General features: G+C 37.2%; 2 protein-coding genes across 2 annotated transcripts in view; both read right to left on the reverse strand.

Moving 5' to 3' along the window:
* The window catches only part of LOC107563287 (5'-3' exoribonuclease 1-like), a 23,065-nt gene extending 4,831 nt beyond the window's left edge, over positions 1-18,234 (reverse strand). Inside the window, exons 1-32 of the mRNA XM_016248106.1 lie at positions 18,043-18,234; positions 16,626-16,858; positions 16,201-16,298; positions 15,855-15,964; positions 15,670-15,780; positions 14,137-14,222; positions 13,973-14,060; positions 13,695-13,863; positions 13,536-13,603; positions 12,535-12,669; positions 9,755-9,824; positions 9,406-9,511; positions 9,210-9,299; positions 8,513-8,669; positions 7,486-7,605; positions 7,226-7,395; positions 6,307-6,588; positions 6,060-6,191; positions 5,565-5,727; positions 5,332-5,445; positions 5,153-5,251; positions 4,902-5,017; positions 3,995-4,141; positions 3,813-3,902; positions 3,514-3,649; positions 3,372-3,428; positions 3,128-3,260; positions 2,972-3,041; positions 2,416-2,611; positions 761-856; positions 583-675; positions 18-157 (exon numbers count right to left, since the gene is read on the reverse strand). Coding sequence (XP_016103592.1) covers positions 18-157; positions 583-675; positions 761-856; positions 2,416-2,611; positions 2,972-3,041; positions 3,128-3,260; positions 3,372-3,428; positions 3,514-3,649; positions 3,813-3,902; positions 3,995-4,141; positions 4,902-5,017; positions 5,153-5,251; positions 5,332-5,445; positions 5,565-5,727; positions 6,060-6,191; positions 6,307-6,588; positions 7,226-7,395; positions 7,486-7,605; positions 8,513-8,669; positions 9,210-9,299; positions 9,406-9,511; positions 9,755-9,824; positions 12,535-12,669; positions 13,536-13,603; positions 13,695-13,863; positions 13,973-14,060; positions 14,137-14,222; positions 15,670-15,780; positions 15,855-15,964; positions 16,201-16,298; positions 16,626-16,858; positions 18,043-18,117 — 3,950 coding nt within the window. The 5' untranslated portion in view covers positions 18,118-18,234. The remainder of the gene's footprint in view (positions 1-17; positions 158-582; positions 676-760; positions 857-2,415; positions 2,612-2,971; positions 3,042-3,127; positions 3,261-3,371; positions 3,429-3,513; positions 3,650-3,812; positions 3,903-3,994; positions 4,142-4,901; positions 5,018-5,152; positions 5,252-5,331; positions 5,446-5,564; positions 5,728-6,059; positions 6,192-6,306; positions 6,589-7,225; positions 7,396-7,485; positions 7,606-8,512; positions 8,670-9,209; positions 9,300-9,405; positions 9,512-9,754; positions 9,825-12,534; positions 12,670-13,535; positions 13,604-13,694; positions 13,864-13,972; positions 14,061-14,136; positions 14,223-15,669; positions 15,781-15,854; positions 15,965-16,200; positions 16,299-16,625; positions 16,859-18,042) is intronic.
* A 4,839-nt stretch (positions 18,235-23,073) lies between these two features.
* LOC107563309 (uncharacterized) lies at positions 23,074-26,285 on the reverse strand. Its single transcript, XM_016248148.1, has 6 exons — positions 26,055-26,285; positions 25,745-25,912; positions 25,034-25,294; positions 24,707-24,799; positions 24,510-24,524; positions 23,074-23,195 (listed from the first exon to the last, which is right to left on the reverse strand). Exons 1-6 carry the CDS (start codon positions 26,176-26,178, stop codon positions 23,092-23,094), a joined length of 765 nt encoding a protein of 254 aa, XP_016103634.1. The 5' UTR covers positions 26,179-26,285; the 3' UTR covers positions 23,074-23,091.
* Positions 26,286-27,156: the final 871 nt, after the last annotated feature.

Genomic DNA, 27,156 nt, shown 5'->3' on the forward strand with positions numbered 1-27,156 from the left:
TGATCAAATGCTAGGGCTTGACAGCTGACTTATACAGTGCAGTGGTGTATGAAATAGGAACACATACAAGTTTGTTGGATGGGTCGTTGCCTTGGCTTTGTTTACTTTTTCCCTCCAGCTGGTGCTGATGTGGCATCAGTCCACTGCTTTTTCCAGCCTGTCAAAAATAACACCAGGTAAATGTCATATACTACATATAATAACCAGTACTATTTTAGTATCATTACTGTACTCTTAGTATTTATTAATATTTTGAATTAGTTTTTATTTGTAAATTTTCATTTAAATTTTTAAAGCAATTTTGTGGTTTAGTCTTCTGTTAGCCTCGTCCTTAGTCTTTGTTTTTTTTAAATGCCTATTTATTTATTTTTTTTCAGTTTGACTTTTTTCAGTACTTCAACTATAAACAAAAATGAGAAATGTTCCATTTGGACCTAAATGAAAGAAAATAACCGTATTTTTCTGTTCTAATTTATTTTTGTTAACTTTTCTCTCTTTTTTTTTTTTTTTTTAGCATTTTTAGTTTTAGTTAATGATAATAACACTGATCACAAGCACACAGATTAAGAGAGAGTTACTTACATTAATTTGCCAGTGAGCTGGTGGTTTCTGGGGCATTCCTGAACTCTGAAGAGTCTGCCATACATTACTGAACTCTCTCTCATTACTAGAGCCCTAGAGGAACACAAAGAAAAGTGTTCTAATGGATCATAGACAATCCCCAGAGAAGTAAGGCCTATTAACCTCACACAATACATACCTTGTGTTGGTTTTTCTGGCCGAGGGCTTTGTGAGGCGAGTTTGTGTTGCCCTGAGTGTCAGCCCTGAGATTAAAACTCTGTCTGCCATTCTGCTGCTGTCAATAGGAAATTCAACACCGTGAGATCTTCACATGGAACCACATACCTCCTTTTGCATTATTGAAGAGGAACCTGTTGGCACTTCACAGATTACTACTTAATAATTACACCTTAATATTAAGACCTAACAGATTTAGCACACAAGTACTAATGTTTGAGTTGTGGTGCTCATGCAAATCTGGTTCATATAATTTCCTGAACCTCCCTTCATTTTAAAATAATACATTTAACTCTGGATTACATATTCACCAGACGAATACTACTTGATTTATTCCAGTAACCTTCCTGTTATTATATATTTAGGTCAAAGACAAAAAAGGGTTTGAGCATCAAAACAATCAGAGTTTACTACAGCTTTGAATGTTTTTTTTTCTCCATACATTAATGTGTGTCTTGTTTAATTAGATTTCTCTGAGCAAAAAATAATGACTATCGTGTATTTTTATCATGATTCACTAAAGACAACCACTAAAATGTCAACAAAAAACAAAAAATCTTTTCAGGCATATTTAGAACCTCTATTTAAGGAGAATCAAAGTGCTGTCCCCAAAAATGAACTAATCTTAATTTTAAATCTATACCAGTCTTTGCTACTATCCTTAAAACCACTAGGTTTTATCCATTTGTCAACAAAATGTGCCATTTATCATTTCATCTCAATGGATGTGCAGCGCACCTGTGTTTGTGTATTTGGCATAACGTAAACTCTAGTGTGAAGGCGCACGACTCGCTGACGCTTTCTCTCACACACGCAAAGTGAGCGATAGCGAGAGAGTCTTACATAACATGCAGAATTGATGTAATACATGTAAATGATAATCTCGGTTTTATTTTCCTGTCAAATAACGGAGTTCCTTTGGAATTCTTCAGCTTTTAAGAAATGCCGGTTTTTCCGGTAGTGGGCGGAACTAATGTGCAAACGACAATCTCATTGGCTGGTGCTCATCTATAGTCCCTGTTTAGATTTCAGCAAATCAGTTCGAGCGAACGCACATAACCTGATTAATATTCATGAATCCAGAAGCTCGTTAATGCTTATATTGTTCTTATTAGTAGAATTTGTATAATCATATCTTATCAGTAGTATTGTTTTTTTTTTTTTTTTTTATGCCGGTTTTTCCGGTAGTGGGCGGAACTAATGTGCAAACGACAATCTCATTGGCTGGTGCTCATCTATAGTCCCTGTTTAGATTTCAGCAAATCAGTTCGAGCGAACGCACATAACCTGATTAATATTCATGAATCCAGAAGCTCGTTAATGCTTATATTGTTCTTATTAGTAGAATTTGTATAATCATATCTTATCAGTAGTATTGTTTTTTTTTTTTTTTTACAGGAACACTGAACGACCAAAAAAAGCACCAGCACCAGTCCTAAGTTCGTGGTTTATATATATATTTTTCTTTTTTTAAACAAAAAATTTACTAGCCAATGGCGATTCAATTGCCAAGGTGTCTGTAGAGGGTTGAAGGAGGATCTTTATGACCTATTTCTAGTGGGGTATCAGTAGAGTCATTGAGGGCCTGGTTATGAGGGATGAATGTGTGCCCATTACCTGCATTGGAATAAACGGTGAGCGTGGCGAGTGGTTAAGGCCGCCCAGCTGGCTCTTGTGTGTGAGATGGGATGAAGAAGAGGGCTGGGGTTTGACGATGGCAGTGAGTTTGTGACAGCCCAGCTCCTTTCTGCTGCCATGGCTCAGGTTGATTAAGGCACTGGGGGGCAGTCGATAGCCACGCCCAGGAGAGCACCTGCACACACACCAGATGCGTATAAAATACTGCCTAACAATTGATTTTAAAATCTAATTTATTCTGTGATGAATTTTCAGCATCATTACTCCAGTCTTCAGTGTCACATGATCCTTCAGACATCATTCTAATATGCTGATTTGGTGCTCAAGAAACATTTCTTATTATCATCAATGTTGGAAACAGTTGTGCTGCTAAATAATTTTGTGGAAACAGTGATACATTCTGAAAGCAACAGCAAACTTTTGTAACATTATAAATGTCTTTACTGTCACTTTTTAAACAATTTAATGTGTCCGTACGGAATAAAAATATCATTTCGAAATTTGTATCATCCACTGAGAAAAATAACTTCTGTACCTGACAGTGAGTCCTCCAGCAAACTCCTCATCAAAAAGCACTTCATACAGAACTTCAGCCTCACGTTCAGCTAAAGGAAACAGGGAAGACAAAGAATGAAGGACAAAACGAGATGAAGAAGGACGCCCAAGAGTTTGCATGGGTTTACACTTTTACCTCCTTTGATGCCAATGATGGTTCCGCGGAGGCCAAGAGGAACCGAGAAGCTTTCTCTCACATTGACAACACGGTCAAACAGATGATACTCTGCGTCAGGATCTGGAACAACACCGTGCTGCTGCTCCAAAGGCTGCACACACACACACACACACACACACACACATTTTCTCTCTCTCTCTGTGTCTATATGTATATAAATAAAATAAATGCATATAATATATAAACATTGACAAACACATACCCTGAAAAGCAGGTGGGGCTTTACAGTGACTCGTACTTTCTTGTTCATCTTCTTTGCCTGTGACCCACACATGATCAACACATCATCCACAGAAAGACAGGAACAAGTATTGTGATTGTTGAGGTTTGTATGTGATCACCACCTTCGATTTCTCCAGCTCCTCTTCAATCTTCTCCACAATGCCAGCATCCAGGATCTGGAGATCACATGAAGCTCGGGAGGAGGAACTGACTGGATGGTTTTTCAACCAGCCCTGGATCTCCTGGACCTTTTCAGCGCTATTTAAAGCATCACAATGATAAACAGTCACTATTATCAAGTCTGGCATACTGAAAATGTATTGCATTCGGAACAATGATTCATTATCGGTAATAAAGTAATATCACAAGAGGATTTGCATTCTACGTACTACTGCTCGTCTAAAACAGATTCAAAACACACCCATTCTCATCTTCTCCTGGCCAGATGTCATCTTCGTAAAAGACATCATCGTGACTGTTTCGAGCGACAAAGTCAAACAGCTCTGAAAATCTGAGAGACAAGGACAACATTTATTTTTAAATATTTGCAAAACCACAGGTACAACCACAAGCACACACACAACCTCCAATACACATACACACCTCTCTAAGTATTCAGCTAAAAGTTCCTCTACAGCAGCGGAGTAGAGCCACTCTTTCTCTGTTCTCTTGGTGTAGCCAGGAACTTCTTCATTCTTCTTGTTGAACTTGAGATTAAGGCCCACATTGGCTTTCTGCTCTCCATGAGGACTGTGCAGAGCGACATTTATTCAAAAGCCATCATTTTTAGGGAAATAGAAAGAATATTGTTCATTAAATAATTAAAGCCAAATCCTGTGGATGGACAATTATTAAAAGGATGGCATATACCAAAATAAATAAATACATAAATAAATACATATATATATATATATATATATATATATATTATTAACCAATAAATTGCCGATATTGAAATGCTATACAATATTGTCTGAATAAACTAAAAAAAAAAAAGAAAAAAGAAGCAATTCTGCAAGTGAATTTAGGCATCAAACATTATAAATGTGTAGTATGAAGAAAGGATACTCATTTTGAAATTTAACAGAATTATTAAATTACTAGTGTTTAAAAAGATGAACTGTAAGTGGTGGTCAGAAGATGGCAAAGGTAATCTAAATGTAAAACTAAGGGAAGTGACAATTAAATAACCAAAATCGCCCGACACCAGAATATATTTTTTTTTAAAAACTCCAATATCAGGCGATAACTGTTAAGATCCTGACATATTGTGTATTCCTATGAAATTTATAACAACTTTAGATGGATAACTAATCCTAAAAGTTCTTACATAAAACTGTTGCGGAGATAAACAGTGCTTTTAAATGAAAATATCAGCGACTAAATGTAAACTTTGGATCTATCATTGTTTAAAGGTCTGAATACTTCTGAAAGGCAATGTATTGAGAGTACATTAAAAACTGAAAAAAAAAATCAAATAAATCAAAGTGTGCATTTTTTATTCACTGACTTTTTCTTGGATCCTCTTCCGATGAAGATGCTACCAGAGAACCTTGAGACGAGGTAGCTGGTGATACCAAGGCGGGAGGCGAGCACATACCCAGGACCGTACTTCACAGAGTATTTCTGAACAAAAACAAAAGACTATTGGTAAAATCTGAAAACAAAAGCAGACCAAGGCCAAACGAACAGTGTGAAAAATAAATAGAAGAAAAACCAAAGTATACTGGGCACAGACTTCTTGACAGACTCTAGACTTACATGCTGGTTCTGTATTAAGGCATCAAGTTGAGGTTCACACGGTACGGAGAAGACCACTCTAACCCGTCCCTCATTGATGACATCACTAGAATCTTGCACCTAAGCAAACAGAAAAAATCCTACATAACTGGCATTTAACAAGAGCAGCTGGTCTGGAGAGCACCAAAACCAGTACATACATCTCCCATTGCGCCGTAATATGGGTTTGCAACCATAAAGACAATGGTTCCTGGGGGAAACAGCTCCTCCAGTGTCTTGAAGCGTGCCAATGATGAATCAAAGGCTTTGATATCCTGAAGTGAAAAAACAACATACTTAAAACATCCGAACAACTTGTACATTTTTCCCAAGAAGCAGGTTCTGGTTCTTGGTTAGAATTCCGGTTTAATTTTGGGCTGGTGCGAATATTTACCTTCACAATGGTCTGGTAGGGATAGGGCAGGACCTGTTTGGCAAACTGCTTTTCCAAATGGACATTTCCGTTTTGACCAATGACATACTTCCTGCCTGTCAGCAGCTGGGCGTATACCACCACATCCGTCTCATTGATCACAGTGCCTTTGCGCTTGCTAAAGCTGAAAAGCAGATAAAGTGATATTTTTCATATGGACACTTAACATGACAGAATTCAAAAATATGCAAAGCTTTCTACGACTCTGAACGTGCATAGCTAAGATTAAGGATAGCTATTGAAAAATTTGTTCATACTGTACAGATACCAGGGCTTATAGGCATGAATGGTGTAAATTGCTGCTGAACAAAAAGCACAGCGACCATTAAAACAAAAAATTCAAATACTGACACACTGAATTAAAGCTCACTCATGCAAGTCACGTATCAGCCAGATAAAAACATTGCAGCTTACGATTAGACAAGTGCCAATAACATGAATAAAAGGGCAGCATACTGCTCTGAGAGGCCTTGCACTTCTTTGACCCACTCCTTCTGCTCTTTATCAGTCAGATGGGTGACTTTAGCAGGCGGTGGAGTGTTACCCAGATACAACATCTGTGATCCTGATGGTTCGTCTAAAGAAAACCTGCAGAGTAGGAGTGAGACACTATTAACAGACTAAAAGAGAGAGTTTGAGTGAGCTACATGACTCTATATGACAGCAAATCACTTAGAAATATCAATATAACAAGCAAAGTTACTTTGTTTCTCCATCTGAAACAGCTACAACTCGAGCTTCCATCAAATGGGGCCAGTTCACGAACAAAGACTTTCCGAGAACCAGCGTTGCAACATCTTCCACCTGCAATGAAGAGAAACATATTACCATAAAACAACATACATTTAAAAGAAACCTTTTAAGTCCAAGTAAAAAAAAAAAAAGGAATAAATTGAATGGACCACAATATGTCAATATTGTCACTGCACCCAACCAATAGAATATAGAAAATAACTTGACTTTTTGTTGCCCTTTCGGGCTTGAACTGATGGTAAAACTAACGACATTATTAACTGTCTTGATATTTACTTTAAAAGCTGAAGCTCGCGATTATGGTAAGGGGCGTTACATTTCCGACGCGTGCTTGTGGTGTTCGGCCAATCACAATGCACTGGGTCAACTGGCCAATCAGAGCAGACTGCGCTTGTCAAAGGAGGGGGCACAAAATAATGATCTTTAAAATAGCATCATATGACCCCTTTAAATAAGGAGAAGAATAAATAGTCATTAATTAGAATTGATCTGTTTATTATAAAGTGCCAAGTGTAAAGGTAAATACAGAAATGTGACACCATATTAAATTGAAGGCAAGATATTATTAATATTAAATAATAATAATTAATTAGTAATATTAATTAGAATTTATCTTAATTATGTGCAAAGGTAAATAGAAATGTGACACCTTATTAAAATGAAGGTACAAAAATAAAACAAATAACTAGAAATTATAATAATTAAAATTATCTAACTATAAAGTGAAAAGTGTTAATGTAAACAAAAAAGTATAACACTATATTAAAATGACCGCATGATTTATTATTTATTTATGAATTATATTATTTATTACCATGTTAACATGTGAGCGGGTGAAATGTACTGTGGCATGCAGACTCAGGACATACCTGACATGGCAGTGGACGATGTTGGGGAAGAGTTGGGGGAGGGGGGAGTTGTAGGCATAGTCCAGCTCTTTATCAAAGCAGTTGATGGCACACTCGGTATGTCTGTTCCTAGCCTTCTCTGACGGAGCTAGTTTATGAGTGTAGGGCTCCATAGCAGCTAACAAGCATTTCTGAATGCAAACGCATATCATATCATGAAACTGCACTTCCATCACAGCTTTTATGGTGAGATACACAGTGAATGCAGATGTTTAAAGCACCTCGTCGATAAACGGGATGAGCACAACGGCTTCCCACTCCTGCTGCTTGCCGTTCAGGTCCGTTTTGAAGTCTTGTGGGTAACACTCAACAATGGGTGAGCCCGGTGACGTCATCAGATGCTGTGAAGAAGTCAGTAAATGAGGGCGAGTTTCTAACAAACAATGACATGGAGACACGAAGTGTGTGGCAATTGAATCGCCTTGGCTAGTAAATTTTGTGTTTACACGCCAGACTGAAATACTATACTTATATATATATAACCATGAGCTTAGGTCTGGTGCTGGTGCTTTTTTTGGTCATTCAGTGTTCCAGTAAAAAATTGAAGAAAAAAAAAACGAATAATAATACTGATAAGATATTATTATTATACGAATTCTACTAATAAGAACAATATAAAGCGCACCAAGGATTAACGAGCTTCTGGATTCATGAATATTAATCAGGTTGTGTGCGTTCGCTCGAACGGATTTGCTGAAATCTAAACAGGGACAATAATAGGTGAGCACCAGCCAATGAGATTGTCGTTTGCACATTAGTTCCGCCCACTACCGGAAAACCCAGCATTTCTTAAAAGCTGAAGAATTCCAAAGGAATTGACAGGAAAATAAAACAAAGAATATTGTAAACATGCATCACATCAATTCTGCATGTTATGTAAGACTCTCTCGCTATCGCTCACTTTGCGTGTGTGAGAGAAAGCGTCAGCGAGTCGTGCGCCTTCACACTAGAGTTTACGTTATGCCAAATACACAAACACAGGTGCGCTGCGCTTCCATTGAGATGAAATGATAAATGGCACAGATCGCTTGACGGAGAATGAAACTCTGAAGTGCTCAGTCAGTGTTCTGTGAGTGAAAATATATCTGTGCTAAACTTATACTCGGCCTCCAACTCACACACTGGCGAGTAAAATCTGAGAATTGATTAGCCATTGGCTAATATTAGACATCATTTAGTCGCCCAGAGTGAAGATTTAGTCGCATATGCGAGTGATTTACTCTCAGTGTAGAGGGTTATGTGTGTCACCTGGTAACACTGTGGAAGAAGGTCTTTGCTGGCTGAAGGCAGGACGCCCAAGAGCTGCTCGAACGGCATGAAGGGTTTGCCCAGATCAAATGTCAACGTGAGACTAGACACGTTTCTCACATCAGAAAGGAAGGGGGCATAGTGGTGCGGATAATACCTGTAGTGATTTGAGAGGAGAGCAAGATCCTTTGAAACCAACATTACATCAAAATCAAGCCAATTTACTTTCTTGTTCCTGCTACTTTTAAGTAGGACTGCATGATTAATTGTAATAAAGTATTTATTCATATTAATGTGCATTTAAGAACGCAAAATAGACCAATCAGCTTCCCATACTTGTAATAATAAGCACTTATCAACAAAAGCAGCAGGTTTCAGGGCTTAAGGGTGGTTTTCCATCATAACAAACGTTAGAAATTCAGACAGCCATAAACATTAGCATTGTCATTTTCCTGTTGTAATGTAAAATAAAATTATATCGTTCCTAAAAAAATATTTTAGTGAAATATAAAAACTACTAAAACAAATTATATATTTTAATATTAACAACAACAACTATTATTATTAACAAACAAACACAGCAAACCTGGATTTTGCTATTTTTAAACAGAACAAAAATATTTCCCAAATCATGCAGCCCTATTTTTAAGCATAATTTGCAAAAAAAAATAAAAATTCACTCCGTCTCTCAGCTTACCAGCTCCAAGACTGAACTCCATGGTAGTAGTAATGCAAGATCCACTGGATCCCCTCCACGTAACATCTAGCCTGATTGGCCAAAAACTCACTGCAAGATGATACAGAGAAAATTAATCTTCATAGAACTATTCATTTTCGGATGCAGAGAAAACATGCTCCCATCCTTTCCAAAATTCAAATGAATGGAGACTTACTCCGAGACGACTTCAACGCCCATCTTGGTCATGTAGTAGGTGCGCTTATACTGTCGAAACTCGGTTTCAAACATGTCATCATCCTCACCGTCCTCCCCTGCGCCTTCTAGTGCATTGTGAATAATATTAAGAGGCTGAATGCTTTAAAATGTGTGTTATTGTCTGGTTCCACTTGATTTTACAGTATGTGCACTTACTTTTTACTTGGATTTAATAAGGTAAGGTTCAGGGTTGGTACCCAGTTATTGTAGTAAGTACATAGTACATGCACAAGATTCTAAAATAAAGTGCTAGCCAATGTCTAGAACAATGATCAACAGTAATGGACTTGGGGTTTGGGTGTATGTACCTCTCCCTGGAGTGCTGTGAGAGTCCTTGACTCCATCAAGAGCGGCGAGACACAGAGAGTCGTCCGAAGACTGAAAAAATAAAAGGATCACTTAAAAAAATGACTCTTATTTATCTTTGTCTTGGACCATTCTTGTGTGAAAGGGAAAAAAAAGAATCCATAATTTTCACATTGATCTTTTCCATACAAGGAGTTCATCACAAGCTAAAAAAAAATCCGAAATATAAAAAGCACAATAAAAGTGGTCCATGAGCAAACAATGACTGAAATTTCAGTCTGTTCGTCACACAATGATATATAATAAAACCTAAAATATAGCACATTAGTTGTATGAGCTGCATTTATTCTGCTTTTTGAATACTGTTTTTGTATGGAAAAGAGAAAGATTCTTTTTAGTGATACATCGAAATTATTTAACCAAAAACACAAACTAAAGTTTTCAATGAGCCAAAAATGAAAAACTAAGTTTCAGTAATTAAATTTGGGTAATTAAACTCTTTATGCTGTTATGGGTGTCATGCTCACTCAGGTCATAGTAAAGTTCTTTAGCACTGAGCTGGTGAGTCCACACTGCTGACACGTTTACCTGTTGTAGCTAATCTAGGTTGTGAGCTTGAAACTGCTGCGGACACAGTCAAAATGCATAATCGGAGAAGCACTAATTAAAGGGGTAGCTCACCCAAAAATTTAAATTCGGTCATCATTTACTCACCCTGTTTTTTCAAACCTGTATGAGTTTGTTTCTTCTGTTAAGCACAAAAGACGACATTTTAAAGGGGTCATATGATGCGATTTCAAGTTTTCCTTTCTCTTTGGAGTGTTACAAGCTGTTTGTGAATAGATACGATCTCTAAAGTTGCAAAGACTAAAGTCTCAAACCCAAAGAGATATTCTTTATAAAAGTTAAGACTGGTCCACACCCTCCTAAAACACCTTGTTTAAACATGCCCCCACATGTCTACGTCACGGTGTGGGAAGATCTGCATAACGCCGCCCAAATGTTCACGCAAAGAAAGGGCGTAACTTTATTGTTGCTGCCACCGCTCGTCGCCATGTTGTGAAGACGCTGCGTGTTTTGTTGCGAAAGCGAACATACTTTGTTTGGCCTTCCAAAAGAGGACACGACTAGAAATCAGTGGTTAAAGGGATAGTTCACCCAAAAATGAAAATTTGATCTTTATCTGCTTACCCCCAGGGCATCCAAGATGTAGGTGACTTTGTTTCTTCAGTAGAACACAAATTATGATTTTTAAGTCCAGCCGTTGCAGTCTATCAGTCGTATAATGCATGGCAATGGTAACAATCTATGAGAGTAAAAATAACATGCACAGACAAATCCAAATTAAACCCTGCAGCTCGTGACAACACATTGATGTCCTAAGACACGAAATGATCGGTTTGTGCGAGAAACCGAACAGTTTTTGTATAATTATTTTTACCTCTAATACACCACTATGTCCAACTTCCTTGAGCACACGCACGGCTTTCGATGTCTTTTTATACTCATAGATTTTGTTACCATTTCCATGCATTATACGACTGATAGACTGCAACGGCTGGACTTAAAAATCATAATTTGTGTTTTACTGAAGAAACAAAGTCACCTACATCTTGGATGCCCTAGGGGCTGGGGGTAAGCAGATAAACATCAAATTTTCATTTTGGGGTGAACTATCCCTTTAAGTTGTATTTACAACACTGTTCCAGAACAGGTCAACCCAAATATTCAGATGTGTGCAGCGCATTTTATGGAGGACAGTTTCCTGATCCTGGGAGAGTAGACTACAATGCAGGCTGTTCTGACTCATAGACTGCAAGTACGTTTTCATATTTAAAGAATTAGTTTTTGTCTCGTAGCTCCGGCCGGGACACGCCATCACAGAATGGTAAGGGGCGTAACATTTCCGTCACACGCTTGAGGTATTCGGCCAATCACAACGCACTGGATAGCTGACCAATCAGAGCACACCTCACTTTTCAGAACGATGAGCTTTGTAAAAATCGACGCGTTTCAGAAAGGCGGGGCATAGAGGAGAAACAATAATGTACAGAATAATATGTAATATGCTTTTTTAACCTTAAACCGCATAAACACATTTACACCAAATACACAAAATAATGTTCTTTTTAGCAACATCATATGACCCCTTTAAAGAATGTTGGTAACCAGAGAGTTGATGGTAGCCATTGACTTGCAAATCAATGGAAGTCAATGGCTACCATCAACTGTTTGGTTACCAACACTCTTTAAAATATCTTCTTTTGTACTGAGCAGCAAATATAAATTCATACAGGTTTGGAATGAAATGAGGGTGAGCAAATTAATTTAAATTTTTGGGTGATATATCCCTTTAAACGACACTGTTTCAGTCAATGATTACGGCTGATTTTTTTTCAGTTGCCATAAATTTTGTGCATCACTAGTTCTTATTATTTTTTTATTAAAAAATAAATAATTTTAAAAAATGTAATTTCTTTTAAATATTTATTATAGAGCAGCTAGAGAACTACAGAACGCTCATTGCTCATTCATCAAAGCCCTATTCATGAAGAGACAAAAGAGGTGAAAGCAGGAACAGTGGCACATTCATTTAGAAAACAGGAACCTGGTAACTAAAACGTAAATTGACTCACATGAGACAATGGTGGCAGTACATGGTTACTTCTAACACCCCCTCTTCGAAACAAGCATAGTGCTCACGGTTTGTGATGATTTTAAATGCAAATAGGATAAATGCTTAGGTATATCATCCGTCTGGCTGCATTCTGCTAATATTCACCTTACTCTTCTTCATGTCTTTGGCACCAGCCTCCTCAGCTGCCAGCCCAGCTGCTTCGTTCAGGTATTTGTTCCCCACCTTACTCTCAAACCACTTCAGATCTACAAACACCTCGCTGAAGTGCTCCCGGTCAAACTGAAAACAGAGAAGAGAGTGATGGCATGGACTAAGAGCTGAATGGGGTGAATTGACCTCCTTGCAGTATATAATGTATCGGGAATCATAGTTTTCATTTAATGTTACAGGTGTTGTCAGTATTTGGTATCTCAGTCAGAGGTGACTGAGGATCTATCCGGTCAGGAATGCCGTAACAGTGTTTTTAGTCATTTAGCCCAGATCCAGAGAATAAATAAGTATTTGTTTTGTAATTAATGCATTTGATCATTATACAATAAAACTTAATCTAGAGTTCTATTTTTCAGTTTGACTTTTGTTCTTATCCATTTGTTCTTCTGTTCTGATGTTTTAACATTTTAAACGGACTTAATTTACCATTTTCTTAGTTTTCTATTTTGATATATTTTAAAACGTAATTTATTCCATGACAAAGCTGAATTTTCAGCAGCAATTACTTCAGTCTTCAGTGTCACATGATCTTTCAGAAATCATTCTAATATGCTGATTTGCTGCTCAAGAATAATTTCTTATCAATATCGATGTTAAACACCAGTTGTGCTGCTTAATGACTTTGTGCAAAACATAGTTGTTAAGTTTCAGTCATGGTTATACACTCTGATTTTTGTATACATGTAATATTTCTGTGCTATTTGCCTAGGGTTCTGAATGTAAGTTTGCATATAGTACACTGAGAGGAAGTAAGGACTCTTGTGGGGGTGAGACAGCTGCTTCCGGTATTGTTATGTTGTTGTAAACGGCTATGGTTGCAGTTGAACAAAGGGAGTTTTCCATTAAGTTTAAAACCGTTGTCTTTTGATCAGTAACAATAGTACACTTTTTTTTATTCTACATTCTTTTAAATCAAATCAAATCCAAACACTCACATCTGACAACTTCTCAAGGTACTTCTCAAAGTGGGCAAGGTTGAGATGACCATTTTCATTCAAGTAGCCTGATGGAGATGACAATAATCAGCACTATATCAGCATTACACCACCATCACAAAATTGCATGTGCTGTGATTTGCGGGTGGACTGACTCACCCCCCAGACTGGGCAGCACGCTGATGTAAGTTCGATAGAGCAGTGGCAGTGCATCGTGATTGATGTGCAGGTGAGGAAGATGAGGGATGAAGTCATTTCCCACCAGGAAACCCATCAGAACCCAGTCGTCTATGATCCGCTCCAGGTCGTACTCGAACGAGATCTTATTCTAATGGAAACAGATGAGTTTATGACCAGACTACAGGTCAGTATATTGTTTACAATAACTTTGTCCAGATTTGTGCCGATCACGCCATATGAGAGAGACATAATCTCACCCTGAGCTCTGAAAACTCATAGTCGATGTATTCCCTCATAAGGGAGAGGTGAAGCAGGTGAAAGGTCGTCTCCTCAGGAGCTGTTATCCTACAGACCAGAAAAACGCATTATAAAAGGAACACAAACTTTCAACTTGGCGCAATGAAAATAATGCCACACTTACCTCTTCTGTGACTTTTTGCCTCCGAAACGAACCTCCTCTCTGAGGAGAGAAAAATTAGGCTCATGGCTGGTCAAGCCAAGCATTATCTACAAAAAAGAGAGAAAGGAGGAGAAAGCATGCTTAAAATAAATACAAAAATAACTGGACTATGATAGGGATGAGCATCGATAGGTTTCAAAAACGAGTAATCAAGTATTCGGGGGCGGGGCATGTGCAGGGGGTGGGGCATGGAGATAATGAAAATATCTGAAGACCGTTATGAAAATGAATGTTAAAAATGAAAATATGATATGAAAACATGAACATATGATTAAAACACTGTTAGATTATAATTATGATGCAGCAATGTTATTAAAAAAAAAAAAAGAGTAGCTGCCTGTGGTGAAGCCTTTCTATGACACATCCTATGATATTAATCAGATAACTTGGATACATCATAACATTACAATTTGTATCCGCACAACAGGATGCAAATGCCAGTGTACTTTAAGTTATGCGCTACAGCGAGAGAGAGAGAGAGAGAGAGAGAGAGATAACTTGGATACATCATAACATTACAATTTGTATCCGCACAACAGGATGCAAATGCCAGTGTACTTTAAGTTATGCGCTACAGCGAGAGAGGGAGAGAGAGAGAGAGAGAGAGAGAGAGAGAGAGAGAGAGCGTGTGAGTGTGAGTGTGTGAGAGAGTTCCTTTCTTTCATGAAAGCGCGCTGAAACACGGGCAAGGAAAGCAGACAATTTACTATAGATTTCACATTCTATAAAGTTTTAATTATAATGCTACGTTTATGAAATGCAAGTGAACTTTAAGTTATGCGCGCTATAGCGAGAGAGAGCTCCCGCCGCGATGCGCTTTCATAACGGCGCGCTGAAACACGGGCAAGGAATTTACCATAGGCTAGATTTCTATAAAGTTTTCATTATGGGAAGAAGTTTTCATCAGGGGGAAGAAGTAATATTTTCTATACTATTCAATACTATATTTTCATCTACATTATCAAGTGATTCCTGAAATCGCCTGTGCATTTTTGAAGCCATATGAAGTACGAAAACAAATTTCATTGAAGTATGCCTACTGTTGAACAAAATATGAAGAAAAAAGCACTGCTGCATTATTATAACATCAGTATTTTAAAAAAAGAAACATCTAAAAGCAATATGACCGTCTCCAATAACTCCGTCAATATCGAGCACTGCATTTGAGCATGAAACTAAACACTGGTAATATGGAGTGCATTCAGTATGTTAATAAATGTTAATATCCCAACGCATCCTACATTAGATTAATCAGATATGTATGTAGCTAATCCAGACATCACTACGTGACTTCGAAGCCATGCTTCTCTCTCTTCTCATGTCTATAGCCTACTTTGGACCGCATGCAGGGTGCCACCCAATGTGCTGCTATAACCAATCAGAAAAAAAAACGTTTTCATGATCGATCGTCGCTGTCACGGCCGAGTACTCGATCGCTGTTGCACATCCCTAGACTCTGACCAAAATGTTTCTGTTATACACAACTGTACTCACCAGGTCGGCATCCAGACCATAAAGGCAGTGTCTTGTGTTTGGGCTATGACCCGGTTTGGTGGTCTCAGAACGGATAAACTCCATGATCTTGTGCTCTCCTTCACCAGGGGTCTGAGAAGAAACGGGAATCAGAAGAACTTCACAGAAACACACATGACACAAAGCTCTGAAGTCACGCAACTCACCTCATGACCAGACAAATACACATTCACTCCCTGCCATGCTTTGTCTGTGGACAGTTTATTGTGAACAAAATATTTAAGCTGTTCCTGTAGCCTGGCCATGAAATCCGTTCCTACAGAGGTCAAGAGAAACAGATAACTCAAAACATTCTACATCAGGATGTCAGAAAAAGTCGCATAAAAAACACCAGACAGTAACAACCATCCTATCCATGATTTAAAAACCAATGTAGACTTTTTAATTTGATGCCTTTAAAGTTCTTAGGTATCCTGCTATATACAATGATAGAACAATAATGATATACAACATCACTAGGTCAGAATAAAAGTAATAAAGGAGCACACAAACCAGGGGTGATGCAGTTAGAGTCAAATCTGGCCTCTGTGGGCAAAACTTCACCCTTCTCCAAGGCTTTCTTGATTTTCTCCTCAGCTTCTTTTGCTGACCTTTAAAACACAAAGAGCATAAAATAAAGTTAGTTCAGTGTTTTAAAAATTCATTTTCTTGATGCATTGTTTTGGTATGATTTGTAAACTTTTAAACGGCAATGGTATGTGTTGTGTTTATCTGTCCTAACACAGTCATTTGTACACTTATATCAATCTATAAAAAAAGCAGTGCAAAAAGAACCGTCTTAGTAAAAGACAAGAAATAACTTTTTAATAAATGACCTGTCAAAAAACATCAAATACAAATCCTTAAGCATTTCAAACTTCAGTCTAAATTCAATATATATATATATTTATTTATTATGTTCAGGTCTTCTGCTATACCTGAATCTTCTTCCACGTTGCTGGTTCATCTTGGCCCTGGGTGCAACCCCATCGACAGCCATGAAGAACACTTTCCTGGGCTTAATGATGCGAAAGAGCACCTCCAGGTAGTGAAAAATATCAGCAAATATCTTCTCTTCAGAAATACGGAAGTGTACGTCCTCATCATTGGGGTGGGAACACTGGTGGATGATCCCATTCATATCTAAATATAGGTTGTCAAACTCTGGGATCTGGGGTGAAAGAGAGAGCACAAGTTGGCTGGCGTAAACTTGACAAAATATGACTAATGTCTCTGAAGAAGAAAAAAAATCTCAGGGGCATTTTTTTAGTTAAAGAAATAAAAATACTCCGGACTGCAATACATATAAGCAGCTTTAAGATAAAGATATGAATAACAGGTCAATACAATGCAATTATACTGGTATCACATAAGCCTACTGTGTTCAGTCTAAATTAAACCCTTGAATCTAAAACGCATAAAACTGTTTTTGAGAATTGAAATAAAGCTGGAATAAAATATCATTTCTTGACGACAAACGTTGCCTTTGCAACTAAGTGAAACAAATCAGTTTATGTTGAAGTTCTAAAATGACTAAAACTGAAAAAAATCAAATATATATATATATATATATATAAATATAAACAAAATGATAAAAACGACAAAATTACTCAAATTTAAATAAAAACAAGCATTTACACATAACTGAATTATTATTGATTTGTTTATTTTTAACGCCATGTCAGCAGCAAGAACAAAGTGAGTAACAGCAGTCATAAAATTAAAGAGCCACATAAAACATTTCAGATCAATTCTAAAGCACATTCAGCTAAAAAAAAATACATCAGTCAAACATCTCTCTTAATAAAAACGTTGTCTTATTAATAATTAAAACAGTGCAGTCCAGTAAAATATATTTAACACTCATTGGAGCTTGACAAGGAAGGCATGATGGTGGTTCTTCACTCTTCAAAAAAATTATCTTGTGACTTTGTAAAAAAACAAACCTAGTGGGCTGCCAAGCTAGGGTGCAAATATGTGCTTCTTTAGTGGCGTTCCGAATAATAGTCAGAAATGTTGCTGATTGGGAACTTGAATCACCTGCTAACGTTACTGTTTGAGCTTGTGCTCCTCGTCCCAGCTGTCTGAATATTTATGATTGATAGCTCGTTTAAAATCGCCTGCGGTGCGTGAAGTGCTGTCTAAGAAGACCGCTCATTAGATTGAGTCATTATAGAAATGATGTCTTTAAAACATAAAGATAAAATCCCCCTCTATACATAACATATTCATGTGGAGGGAGAGTAAAACTAAGATTTTGGTGTCCGTTAAGTGTAAGGTTTGAGCTTCTGTTCACAGAGCTGTAAATGAGCTCTACGCGGCCTGTTATATTTAACGTTAGCCAAACTAGCTCACCTGATGCTCTTTGACAACTTCACTCAGACACGGATACCGCTCCGATATCCATCGATAAAATTTAGGCACTCCCATCTTCTCGTGTATGTCTTCAAATAACAATAAGGAAGAGAAACCTTATTCAGAAGCCAAAGTGAGCAGAATTTCATAGACTGATGTTGCTAGTCGGTTTTGTTTCTGTATGAGCCGTTACTGTCCAGCCAATAAAATGTCCGTGTGGAAACTCGCGTGATGTAACATCTTGCAATATCGTTCCGACACTCATAAAACGCGAGAAACATAATATTAAAGTAGACAAACGTCATAGAACTAGCAAGTTATGTAAGAGAAAATGTACAAGTATTTTCAAATTATGTCATTTCGATAACTATAAGAAAATATCCCAGAACTTTACGACCAGCACACTCTTCCGGCGGAAACAAAAGCTACCACTAGGGATGTGATGTAATGTGAAAAAAAAGAGGCAATTTGACACGACAACATTCCCACTTTCTTGGCCAAGATTAAGTGTAGTTCACCAGTAAATTCTGTAAATGTAACTTATCCTCTATAGTGCTTACCTGAGCCATTCATATATGAATAAATAGAAACATCAAAGCCCCTTGAATTTATTAAATACTCTTGTAAATCATTGAATATGAATGCTAGGCTATATGTAGTTGATATTCTTTCGTCCTTTTGTAGGACTTTTAGTAGACTAGTTTATATTGTTCTATCATATTGAATCTATAAACCGTATTATTAAGTTGGACTAGTTAGGTCCGTCTGCTATGAATCACAGACTCGGAGTCAAAAGATGATGATAAATGTGAATTTGTGTTACGCACAAAATAGTTATCACATAAATAGTGATATTTTTATGCATTAACTTTACTATTATAAATAATAATAATGCTAATTAATTATAACAATTATAATTATAATCATTATTAACAACATAATTAACAATACAGTAATAATAATTATTACATTAATTGGTTTATCTCTGAAAATAAACAACAGTTTATTTAATATATTATTATATAATTCATATTTTAATATATAACACTTATATAACAATATTATATTAAATAAAATGATTATGATAAATATTAAAAGATAAATATTATAATAAAAAGTGCGATGAATAATGACGGCGTAGACCTATTATGAGATAAGGAAAAGTTTTATTTGGTTATTTGCTGATTTTGGTCTTTTTGCATGAATTCACACACACAAAAATAATGCTAGTACTGGATACAAGAAAATCTTTTGGTATACAGATGCTTTCAAACATGTTATCAGCTGTTTTAGTGAGGTAAAATGTAATATATTACACATCAAAAACTAGTATGTCTAGCTGACATTACACACAAGAAAATGAATCAGATTGTGCTTTATATAAAAATTGTAGATTATCAGTGAGTAGCATAAAAAGACCACAACTACAGTAAAAAAAAATAAAAAAACATATAAAAGCTAAACTGCTTTTTGAAGGCACAGAAATTGTTGTTAAACTCTGTCCAAGAACATTCTGCAACAGTATGGTATGCATACAATACTACTAACACAATTGAAAAATTAAGCTTTCAAGATCATTTCAATCAAAAACATTTAAAATAATATAGCTGCAAGCAGCAATTAAGGGGCCAAGCACTCCAAAGGCAAAATGCGGAGCTAAGCATGGCATGGAGCATCGGGCCAACTGCAAAAATTAGTAATTAAAGCAAGTTTAGGATGATTTGAAGCAAAATTGCTGAAAAATCATAAACACAACTTCTCGTAATATGATTTAATGGCTTATCACTTATCAAATCGATGTGGTGTGTTCTGTGTGAGGTAACAATGGCACACACAAAGTTTGGTGTCAATAGCCTTGTCCAAATACCCACACTTGCAGTCTTTGCACTTGACTACTTATATGACGTATTTCCTGTATTTGAAAGTGAAAGTGAAGTGACATGTGGCCATGATGACCCATACTTGGAATTAGTGCTCTGCATTTAACCCATCCAAAGTGCACACACACAGCAGTGAACACACACACACCGTGAACACACACCCGGAGCAGTGGGCAGCCATTTTTGCTGCGGCGGAGAGCAGTTGGGGGTTCGGTGCCTTGCTCAGGGGCACCTCAGTCGTGGTATTGAAGGTGGGAGAGAGCGCTGTACATTCACTCCCCCCACCTACAATCCCTGCCGGTACGAGACTCGAACCCACAACCTTTTGGGTTACGAGTCCGACTCTCTAACCATTAGGCCACGACTTCCCTTGGCCCAAGTGTTCAAGTGAGGATGAAGACCACAAGTGTGTGTCGAACTTTTCATTACCTGATGGGACACACTTGTAGTGTTGTAAAAATGTTTACATAGAAAAGTGTTTACATAGCTTTATTTTAATTAAAATTTTAAATACTTTGCATTTTAAAATCAACTTCTAAATGTCTGTTCAGTAGTCTCTATAACATGACAATTTTAATGTGTGGTGCTTCTAATTAAGTGATAAAAAGCAGTTGCAAATGTTGTACAAAATAAATATCACCACTACTCATCTTTGCAACAATAAAACGTAAAAACACTGTTTTTCAACCAAATTATATGCAATATCTAATTATTATATTAATATTTAACTTGCATTGGAAAGGTTTCCCGTGACCTCTCGCGAGATCTCGGCAAAAAGTCTCACGATTTATTTCCAGAACATGATGCATGATGGGATACACTAAGCCTCGAATAGCGCTCCAGAGCGGTATTCAAGATAGTGTGGGTTTAGTGTGCTTTAAGGGCACTGCGCTCTGGCGTTTTTAAGACCTGGGACAGTCTTGCGCACTTACTTCCTGTCGCGCGCACGCGCTCTCAAGTGGCCAAGACCGCAAGTGTGGGTATTTGGACAAGGGGTCTATGTCAAAGCTTTGCAGAGATACAGCCTCAGACATGATCTGGCATTGTGCCTCAAATTTGTTGCAGCGCTATACAAAAACGGTTTTGTCTATCAACACTAAATCCATAATTTTTTGTCAGCACTGTCTGATGATGATCTGATTCGATTTTGCAGAAAATCAAACTAGCGGTCAAGGAGAAGTTAGAAAAAGTAGATTTTCAACATAAATCAAAATGGCAGACAGGAAGTTCGGCCCTCAATGGCATAATTGGTATCTATGTTGTCGGCATGACCCAAGGAATATTTTGAGACCAGTTTCATTACATTAGGCTAATGCAATCATAAATGATTAGCATTTTTGGAAATTTCATAATTAATGGTTAATGAATGGTTTATCACTCTTGACCAATAGGTAGCGCTGTTACCAAAATGATGTGACCTGGTCAGTGTGAGGTAACAATGGCACATACAAAGGTTGGTGTAAATATGTCAAAGCTTTGCAGAGATACAGCCTCAGATGCAGTTTGGCATCTTTCCAGCAAATTCGTTGATGCGCTAAACGAAAACCGTTTCATATATCGACACGAAATCCATTTCATACATCGAAACTTTCAGCCAGCTTGGTCTGAAGATAATCTGAGTAAAATTTGGTGAAAATCGGACAAACGGTCTAGGAGGAGTTCGAAAAAGTAGGTTTTCAACATGAATCAAAATGGCGGAAAGGAAGTTCAGCCAATTATGGCAAAATTTGTTTTCGATGTTCTCCGCATGATCCAAGGAATCTATCAAAACCAGTTTCATCAATATGCCAAAATGGCTGACATGGGAAAATTGTGTATCATTCGACTTGGCATGATGCACCTAATCTAAAGAGACCAGATTTGTGATTTTTGGCCAAACCATTCAGAAGTTATAAGCAAAAATATGCATTTTACATATCTCCTGACCACTAGGTGTCACAGCGCTGAAACACTGCAGGTAGTCTCTGGTCATGCTTGTTATAACACACACCAAGTTTGGTCTCAATACGCCAAACCGTTACGGAGATACAGCCTCAGATCCATTTTTGTGTGCTTTCCGTCGAATTTGTTCGCGCGTTATTCAAGAACGGTTTGACTAATCAACTTGAATGCCATAACTTTTTGCCAGCATGGTCTGAAGATGATCTGAGACCATTTTGGGGAGAATCAGACAAACCGTCTAAGACGAGTTTGAAAAAGTAAGTTTTTCAAACAATTTAACAGAGAAAAAACTAAACCTTACGATTTTTACATTTTGGACTTCATTCGACTCAGCATGAGCCAAGGATTCAGGGGAAACCTTTTCTGTTCTGTGCCTTACTGTTCAAAAGTTATTAGCATAAACATGAGTGAAACTTTGGACAAGTGGTGGCGCTAGAGAGTTTGAGTTAGAGACTCCAAATTTGCTATGGTGACTATTCTGACTGTCAGTGTGCCAAATTTCATAACTTTCCCACAATCGGTTCTATGGGCTGCCATAGACTCAAGAGTGAAGAAGAAGAAGAAGGCCAACAGATACAATAGGTGCCTACGCACCTTCTGTGATTTGTCCGTAATAATAATATAAAAAAAGATATATAATGATATTTACATTGGAACAATTTTATTACTGAACTTTCAAATCAGTCTAAGACTTTTGAAATCATGACAAAGAGTTGACTCTTCACAATAATGTGGTTGGGCAGGTTAGGTGATTGCTATGCCTTCAGCATTGGCACTTGAGAGACGTCCTTTTGACTCGGTTCATTCAATGGTACTTCAAGATGATGGGCTGGATAGTGAATAACTGAGCCTAAAACACCTAGAGAAAAGCCATAAATAACACATCTGATAATCAAGTGGTGGCGCTAGAGAGTTTGAGTTAGAGACTCCAAATTTGCTATGGTGACTATTCTGACTGTCAGTGTGCCAAATTTCATAACTTTCCCACAATCGGTTCTATGGGCTGCCATAGACTCAAGAGTGAAGAAGAAGAAGAAGGCCAACAGATACAATAGGTGCCTACGCACCTTCGGTGATTGGTCCGTAATAATAATATAAAAAAAGATATATAATGATATTTACATTGGAACAATTTTATTACTGAACTTTCAAATCAGTCTAAGACTTTTGAAATCATGACAAAGAGTTGACTCTTTACAATAATGTGGTTGGGCAGGTTAGGTGATTGCTATGCCTTCAGCATTGGCACTTGAGAGACGTCCTTTTGACTCGGTTCATTCAATGGTACTTCAAGATGATGGGCTGGATAGTGAATAACTGAGCCTAAAACACCTAGAGAAAAGCCATAAATAACACATCTGATAATCAACAGCATAAAAGCATGTGGATACACCTGTCTGGTATGACTAATTTTACACATCCTGGGCTAGTTCAGTGGTGTTGACCTTTTAAAAGAATAGCTCACCCAAAAATTAAAATTTGCTTTAAGATTACTCATCCTCAGGCCATCCAATATGCAGATCAGTTTGTTTCTTCATTGGAACAGATTATGAGACATTTAGCATTGCATCACTTGATCAACGGATGCTCTGCAGTGAATGGGTGCTGTAACAGAGTTCAAACTGCTGATAAAAACATCCACAACATGACTCGAGTGCATCAATTAACATGTTGTGAAGGGAAAATCTGAATGGTTTCTAATAAACGAATGCACCAATACATCATTTTAACTTCAAACCATTGCTTCAGGCCAAAATACGAGTCCTCAATTCATTACATAGCTTTCTGTAGTGAAAATGTAATCTTGTCTGAACCAGAAAATATGCACACATCAAGCACCATTTACAAGCAAAAATAGTACAAAACCATTCTAAACAAATTTATGGAGTATGGACTTGTTTTACAAACATGCAGCTTTTTACTGCACAAGTTGATAATTGATGGACTGGAGTCATGTGGATTACTTGTGGATTATTATCATGTTTTTATCAGCTGTTTGGACACTCATTCTGACGGCACCCATTCACTGCTGAGGATCCACTGGTGAGCAAGTGATGTAATGCTAAATTTCTCCAGATCTGTTCTGATGAAGAAACAAACTCATCTTGGATGGCCAGAGGGTGAGTAAATTTTTTGAGTGAACTGTTTCTTTGAGGAATGTACATAATAGCTTTTTAGAAACAGTATGAAACATCAAAAACCTTCTCTATGTTTGTTTTATTAATGTGTTGACAGTATATTGCTCATGAATTCTATTTACTTTCTGTAAGACCCACGAGAACAATTACTGAAGGACATTTTTGTTGCTGTAACCTTAAGCAAGGTTGACAGTAAAATTTTTGACTTTAATGTTACCACATAAAGCAAAACATTTTCACAATGTTTTTAATCACACTGTACCATTGTAATTTAAAGTGTGGCCAAAGTAGTTAAATATAAAGTGAATATACACCCTCATCACCATTTTCTAAACCAAGTTGTACTATTAATAGGCATGGCCTACAGATCGTCTGTGTCTGGGAACCTTAGATCACTGAGTGCCATCCAGTCCACAGAGACAACTGAAAAAACGTCAATACGTAATCCTCTGTCAGCCTTTATATTGCAGCAATTAAAGCATTTGGTAAACAATGTAAAATGTCTCACCTCCTGGCTGATGACCTGCATCGAGCAAAACAGGAAGAGCAAGACAAAGAAAGGAGAATGCGCTCTTGTTATCTATGACTGATCATTTCATTTTTTTATGCATTTAAAAATAAAACATTGGTAGTGGTTTGACTGGTATGCAGTGGTGTTTTCACAAATACACATGTGCCAGCACATGATTCCAGTCATATGCTCACCGTGTCGCTTGAAGATAAGGAGGCTCATAAAAACAAATCCGATGAAGAGAAAAGTGGCGAGAACTGGAACCATCACTCTTAACACACCAAGCCCTGAAAAACATTCAACAGATGATATAAACTCCAGATTCATAGCTATGAATCTTGTAGTCTTAAATATTATTCATAAAATGTTAAAAGTAGATACCCACAAAAGTGTAGTGTAAAAAAAAAAAAAAAGGAAGGTCATTGTGCCTTGTATTGCAACAACAATCAAACAACATATTTTAACAAGTGGGAAGTTGCATAAATAAATGATTCTAACAAATAATCGTCATAAGTTTTCACCTTCTTGATTCTGGGCATCATTTATCTGTTTAATGAATTCCTCACATTCTTCTTTCAGGTGGATTTTCTCTAGACTCGCATGCTCGGCCTTAAGTGTCCATGTCTGCTTTAGATCACGCGCCTCCGGCATCACTGTCCATGAATCACTGTCTGAATCTAAAGTCAGATAATCTTTGCCATTGAGCTGAAACCGGTCGGACAGCTGCAGGACTTGATATCCTCGCAGCTTACATTCCCTCAAACGTATATATGTGCCATAGCCTGAAAAATAAAGATGGATTTATTGTCACAGAGTGGCTGCATGACAATACGTGACAGACCAATATTTATCACAATAAATCAGATATTTTTTACTTAATCCAATAAATGGCACCCCTTGGTGGATCTCTAAAGAATAGCATCCAACAACAGCATTACACCACGGTATGCTCAACAGTAAAGTACATTTCATGCATTGTTCGCATGCATGCTCAAGCTCAAACATTGTGAATGTTTTACATTTTAAAGTAACAGTCATTCTATATAATTTACTTAACTTAACAGTAACCCAAAACAAGAAGGTATACTAAGATATACTAAAAACATAACTACTAAAAATAGGTTTTACATATTGGTTTAGCACATTTAAAAAAAAAAATCAGTATCGTAAAAAATATCACTGTTCCTTCTCTAATGCTAAACTTCATAAAGTGCTGCATTAAGATTCTTTACTTGCTGTTTCATGGTCATTCTCCACCATCATCTTCAGGACTTCATCTTGAATGGTTCTGACAACTGGTTGCTTGACAAACTGTCCCTTTAAATTTGCATCACTGACAAGGATCCTCTCCACGACTGTCCCGTTTGGCAAAACACTGCGCTCGAATTGAATAATAATGTCTAACAAAAACACATACGAGGGCTTTATCGCTTGACCATAATTAAAACAACAGATCATAATGGAGGAAAATATGAGCAATAGAACATCAATTCCTGGTTAGGAATGCTGAAGATGCTTGCTATAACAGGATAAAAGACTTACCCGTTGGAAGAGCCCAGGATAAATCTACAAGAAACGCGAAGGTTGCAAAGAGGAGCATTTCTGCACAACAGTTTGTTTTGAATCTTGACGCGCCCCTTTCGGTTTCTGTTTCTAGCATTCTCATTCACACTGCACAGTTGTTTTTTGAAAGACGACTTAAGTGTGCAAAATCCAGAGCCGGTGTAAAACCGTCGAGCGCAGTGTGCAGGTTTAGCTTAAACAGTGAGAGCACTTGCGTGTCATTGGCTGTTACCAGGAGAACCTGAGGAGGGAGAATGTCTTTAACATTTAAACACTGACCTGAAGTTGACATTTAACAGCTATAAAAACAAAAAAATGAATAGAAACTGCACTGGAGAGACTTTTTAGTAGCCCTCCCTATCCTTAAGACTATCAAAACAACAACTGAAGCAGAAAAAGTGTTTGAAAACCAGATAATTAGCCTATTATTATTTATTTGTACTGTATTTACAAATGAGATGCTGGGATTTTAATGGTATAAACTGGGATTTTGTGAATAGTGTATCAAAATAAGACTACAATGCACTGTATGTGCACATTTAAAGGGACACCCTTACCAAAAAGTAGTATACTTCAAGTTGATTTGAGTAAGTATACTTAAGTAAAGTAATACTTTAAGTATACTTTATGTAGTAAGTATACAAATATCAGTGTACTAGTAGTATACTTGTAAGTGTACTAATTCAATACTCCTTGGGACTAAATTGGCCCACTTTCTAGTATATAAAAGTATACTTTAAGTATAACAGTAGTAAACTTTGAGTACACAACTAGTTTACATCAAAATGTTTAGTTTGTACCGCAACTATACTAAAAGTGAACTTATAGATGTACTGATAGTTTACTAATTAAATACTTGTAGTAGTATTTTTAGTACACTTTGAAGTATAGTCTCAGTAAACTACTGCCCCTTGTCCAAATACCCACACTTGCGGTCTTGGCCACTTGAGAGCGCGTGCGCGCGACAGGAAGTAAGTGTGCAAGTCTGTCCCATGTCTTCAAAATGCCAAAGTGCAGTGCCCTTAATGGATACCAAATCTACACTATCTCGAATACCGCTCTAGAGCGCTATTCAAGGCTA

Source organism: Sinocyclocheilus grahami, unplaced genomic scaffold (genome assembly GCF_001515645.1).
Source record: "Sinocyclocheilus grahami isolate Dianchi unplaced genomic scaffold, SAMN03320097.WGS_v1.1 scaffold866.1, whole genome shotgun sequence".
In the NCBI taxonomy this organism is placed as follows: Eukaryota; Metazoa; Chordata; class Actinopteri; order Cypriniformes; family Cyprinidae; genus Sinocyclocheilus; species Sinocyclocheilus grahami.

Bases quoted from the DNA above. Each gene is read 5' to 3' on its own strand.
- LOC107563309 (XM_016248148.1), bottom strand. From the start codon at position 26,178: ATGAGAATGCTAGAAACAGAAACCGAAAGGGGCGCGTCAAGATTCAAA. The intron at 25,295-25,744 runs GTAAAGAATCTT...TTTATTTTTCAG, and splicing joins GAATGACCATGAAACAGCAA to GCTATGGCACATATATACGT. The intron at 24,800-25,033 runs GTGAAAACTTAT...AATGTTTTTCAG, and splicing joins TGATGCCCAGAATCAAGAAG to GGCTTGGTGTGTTAAGAGTG.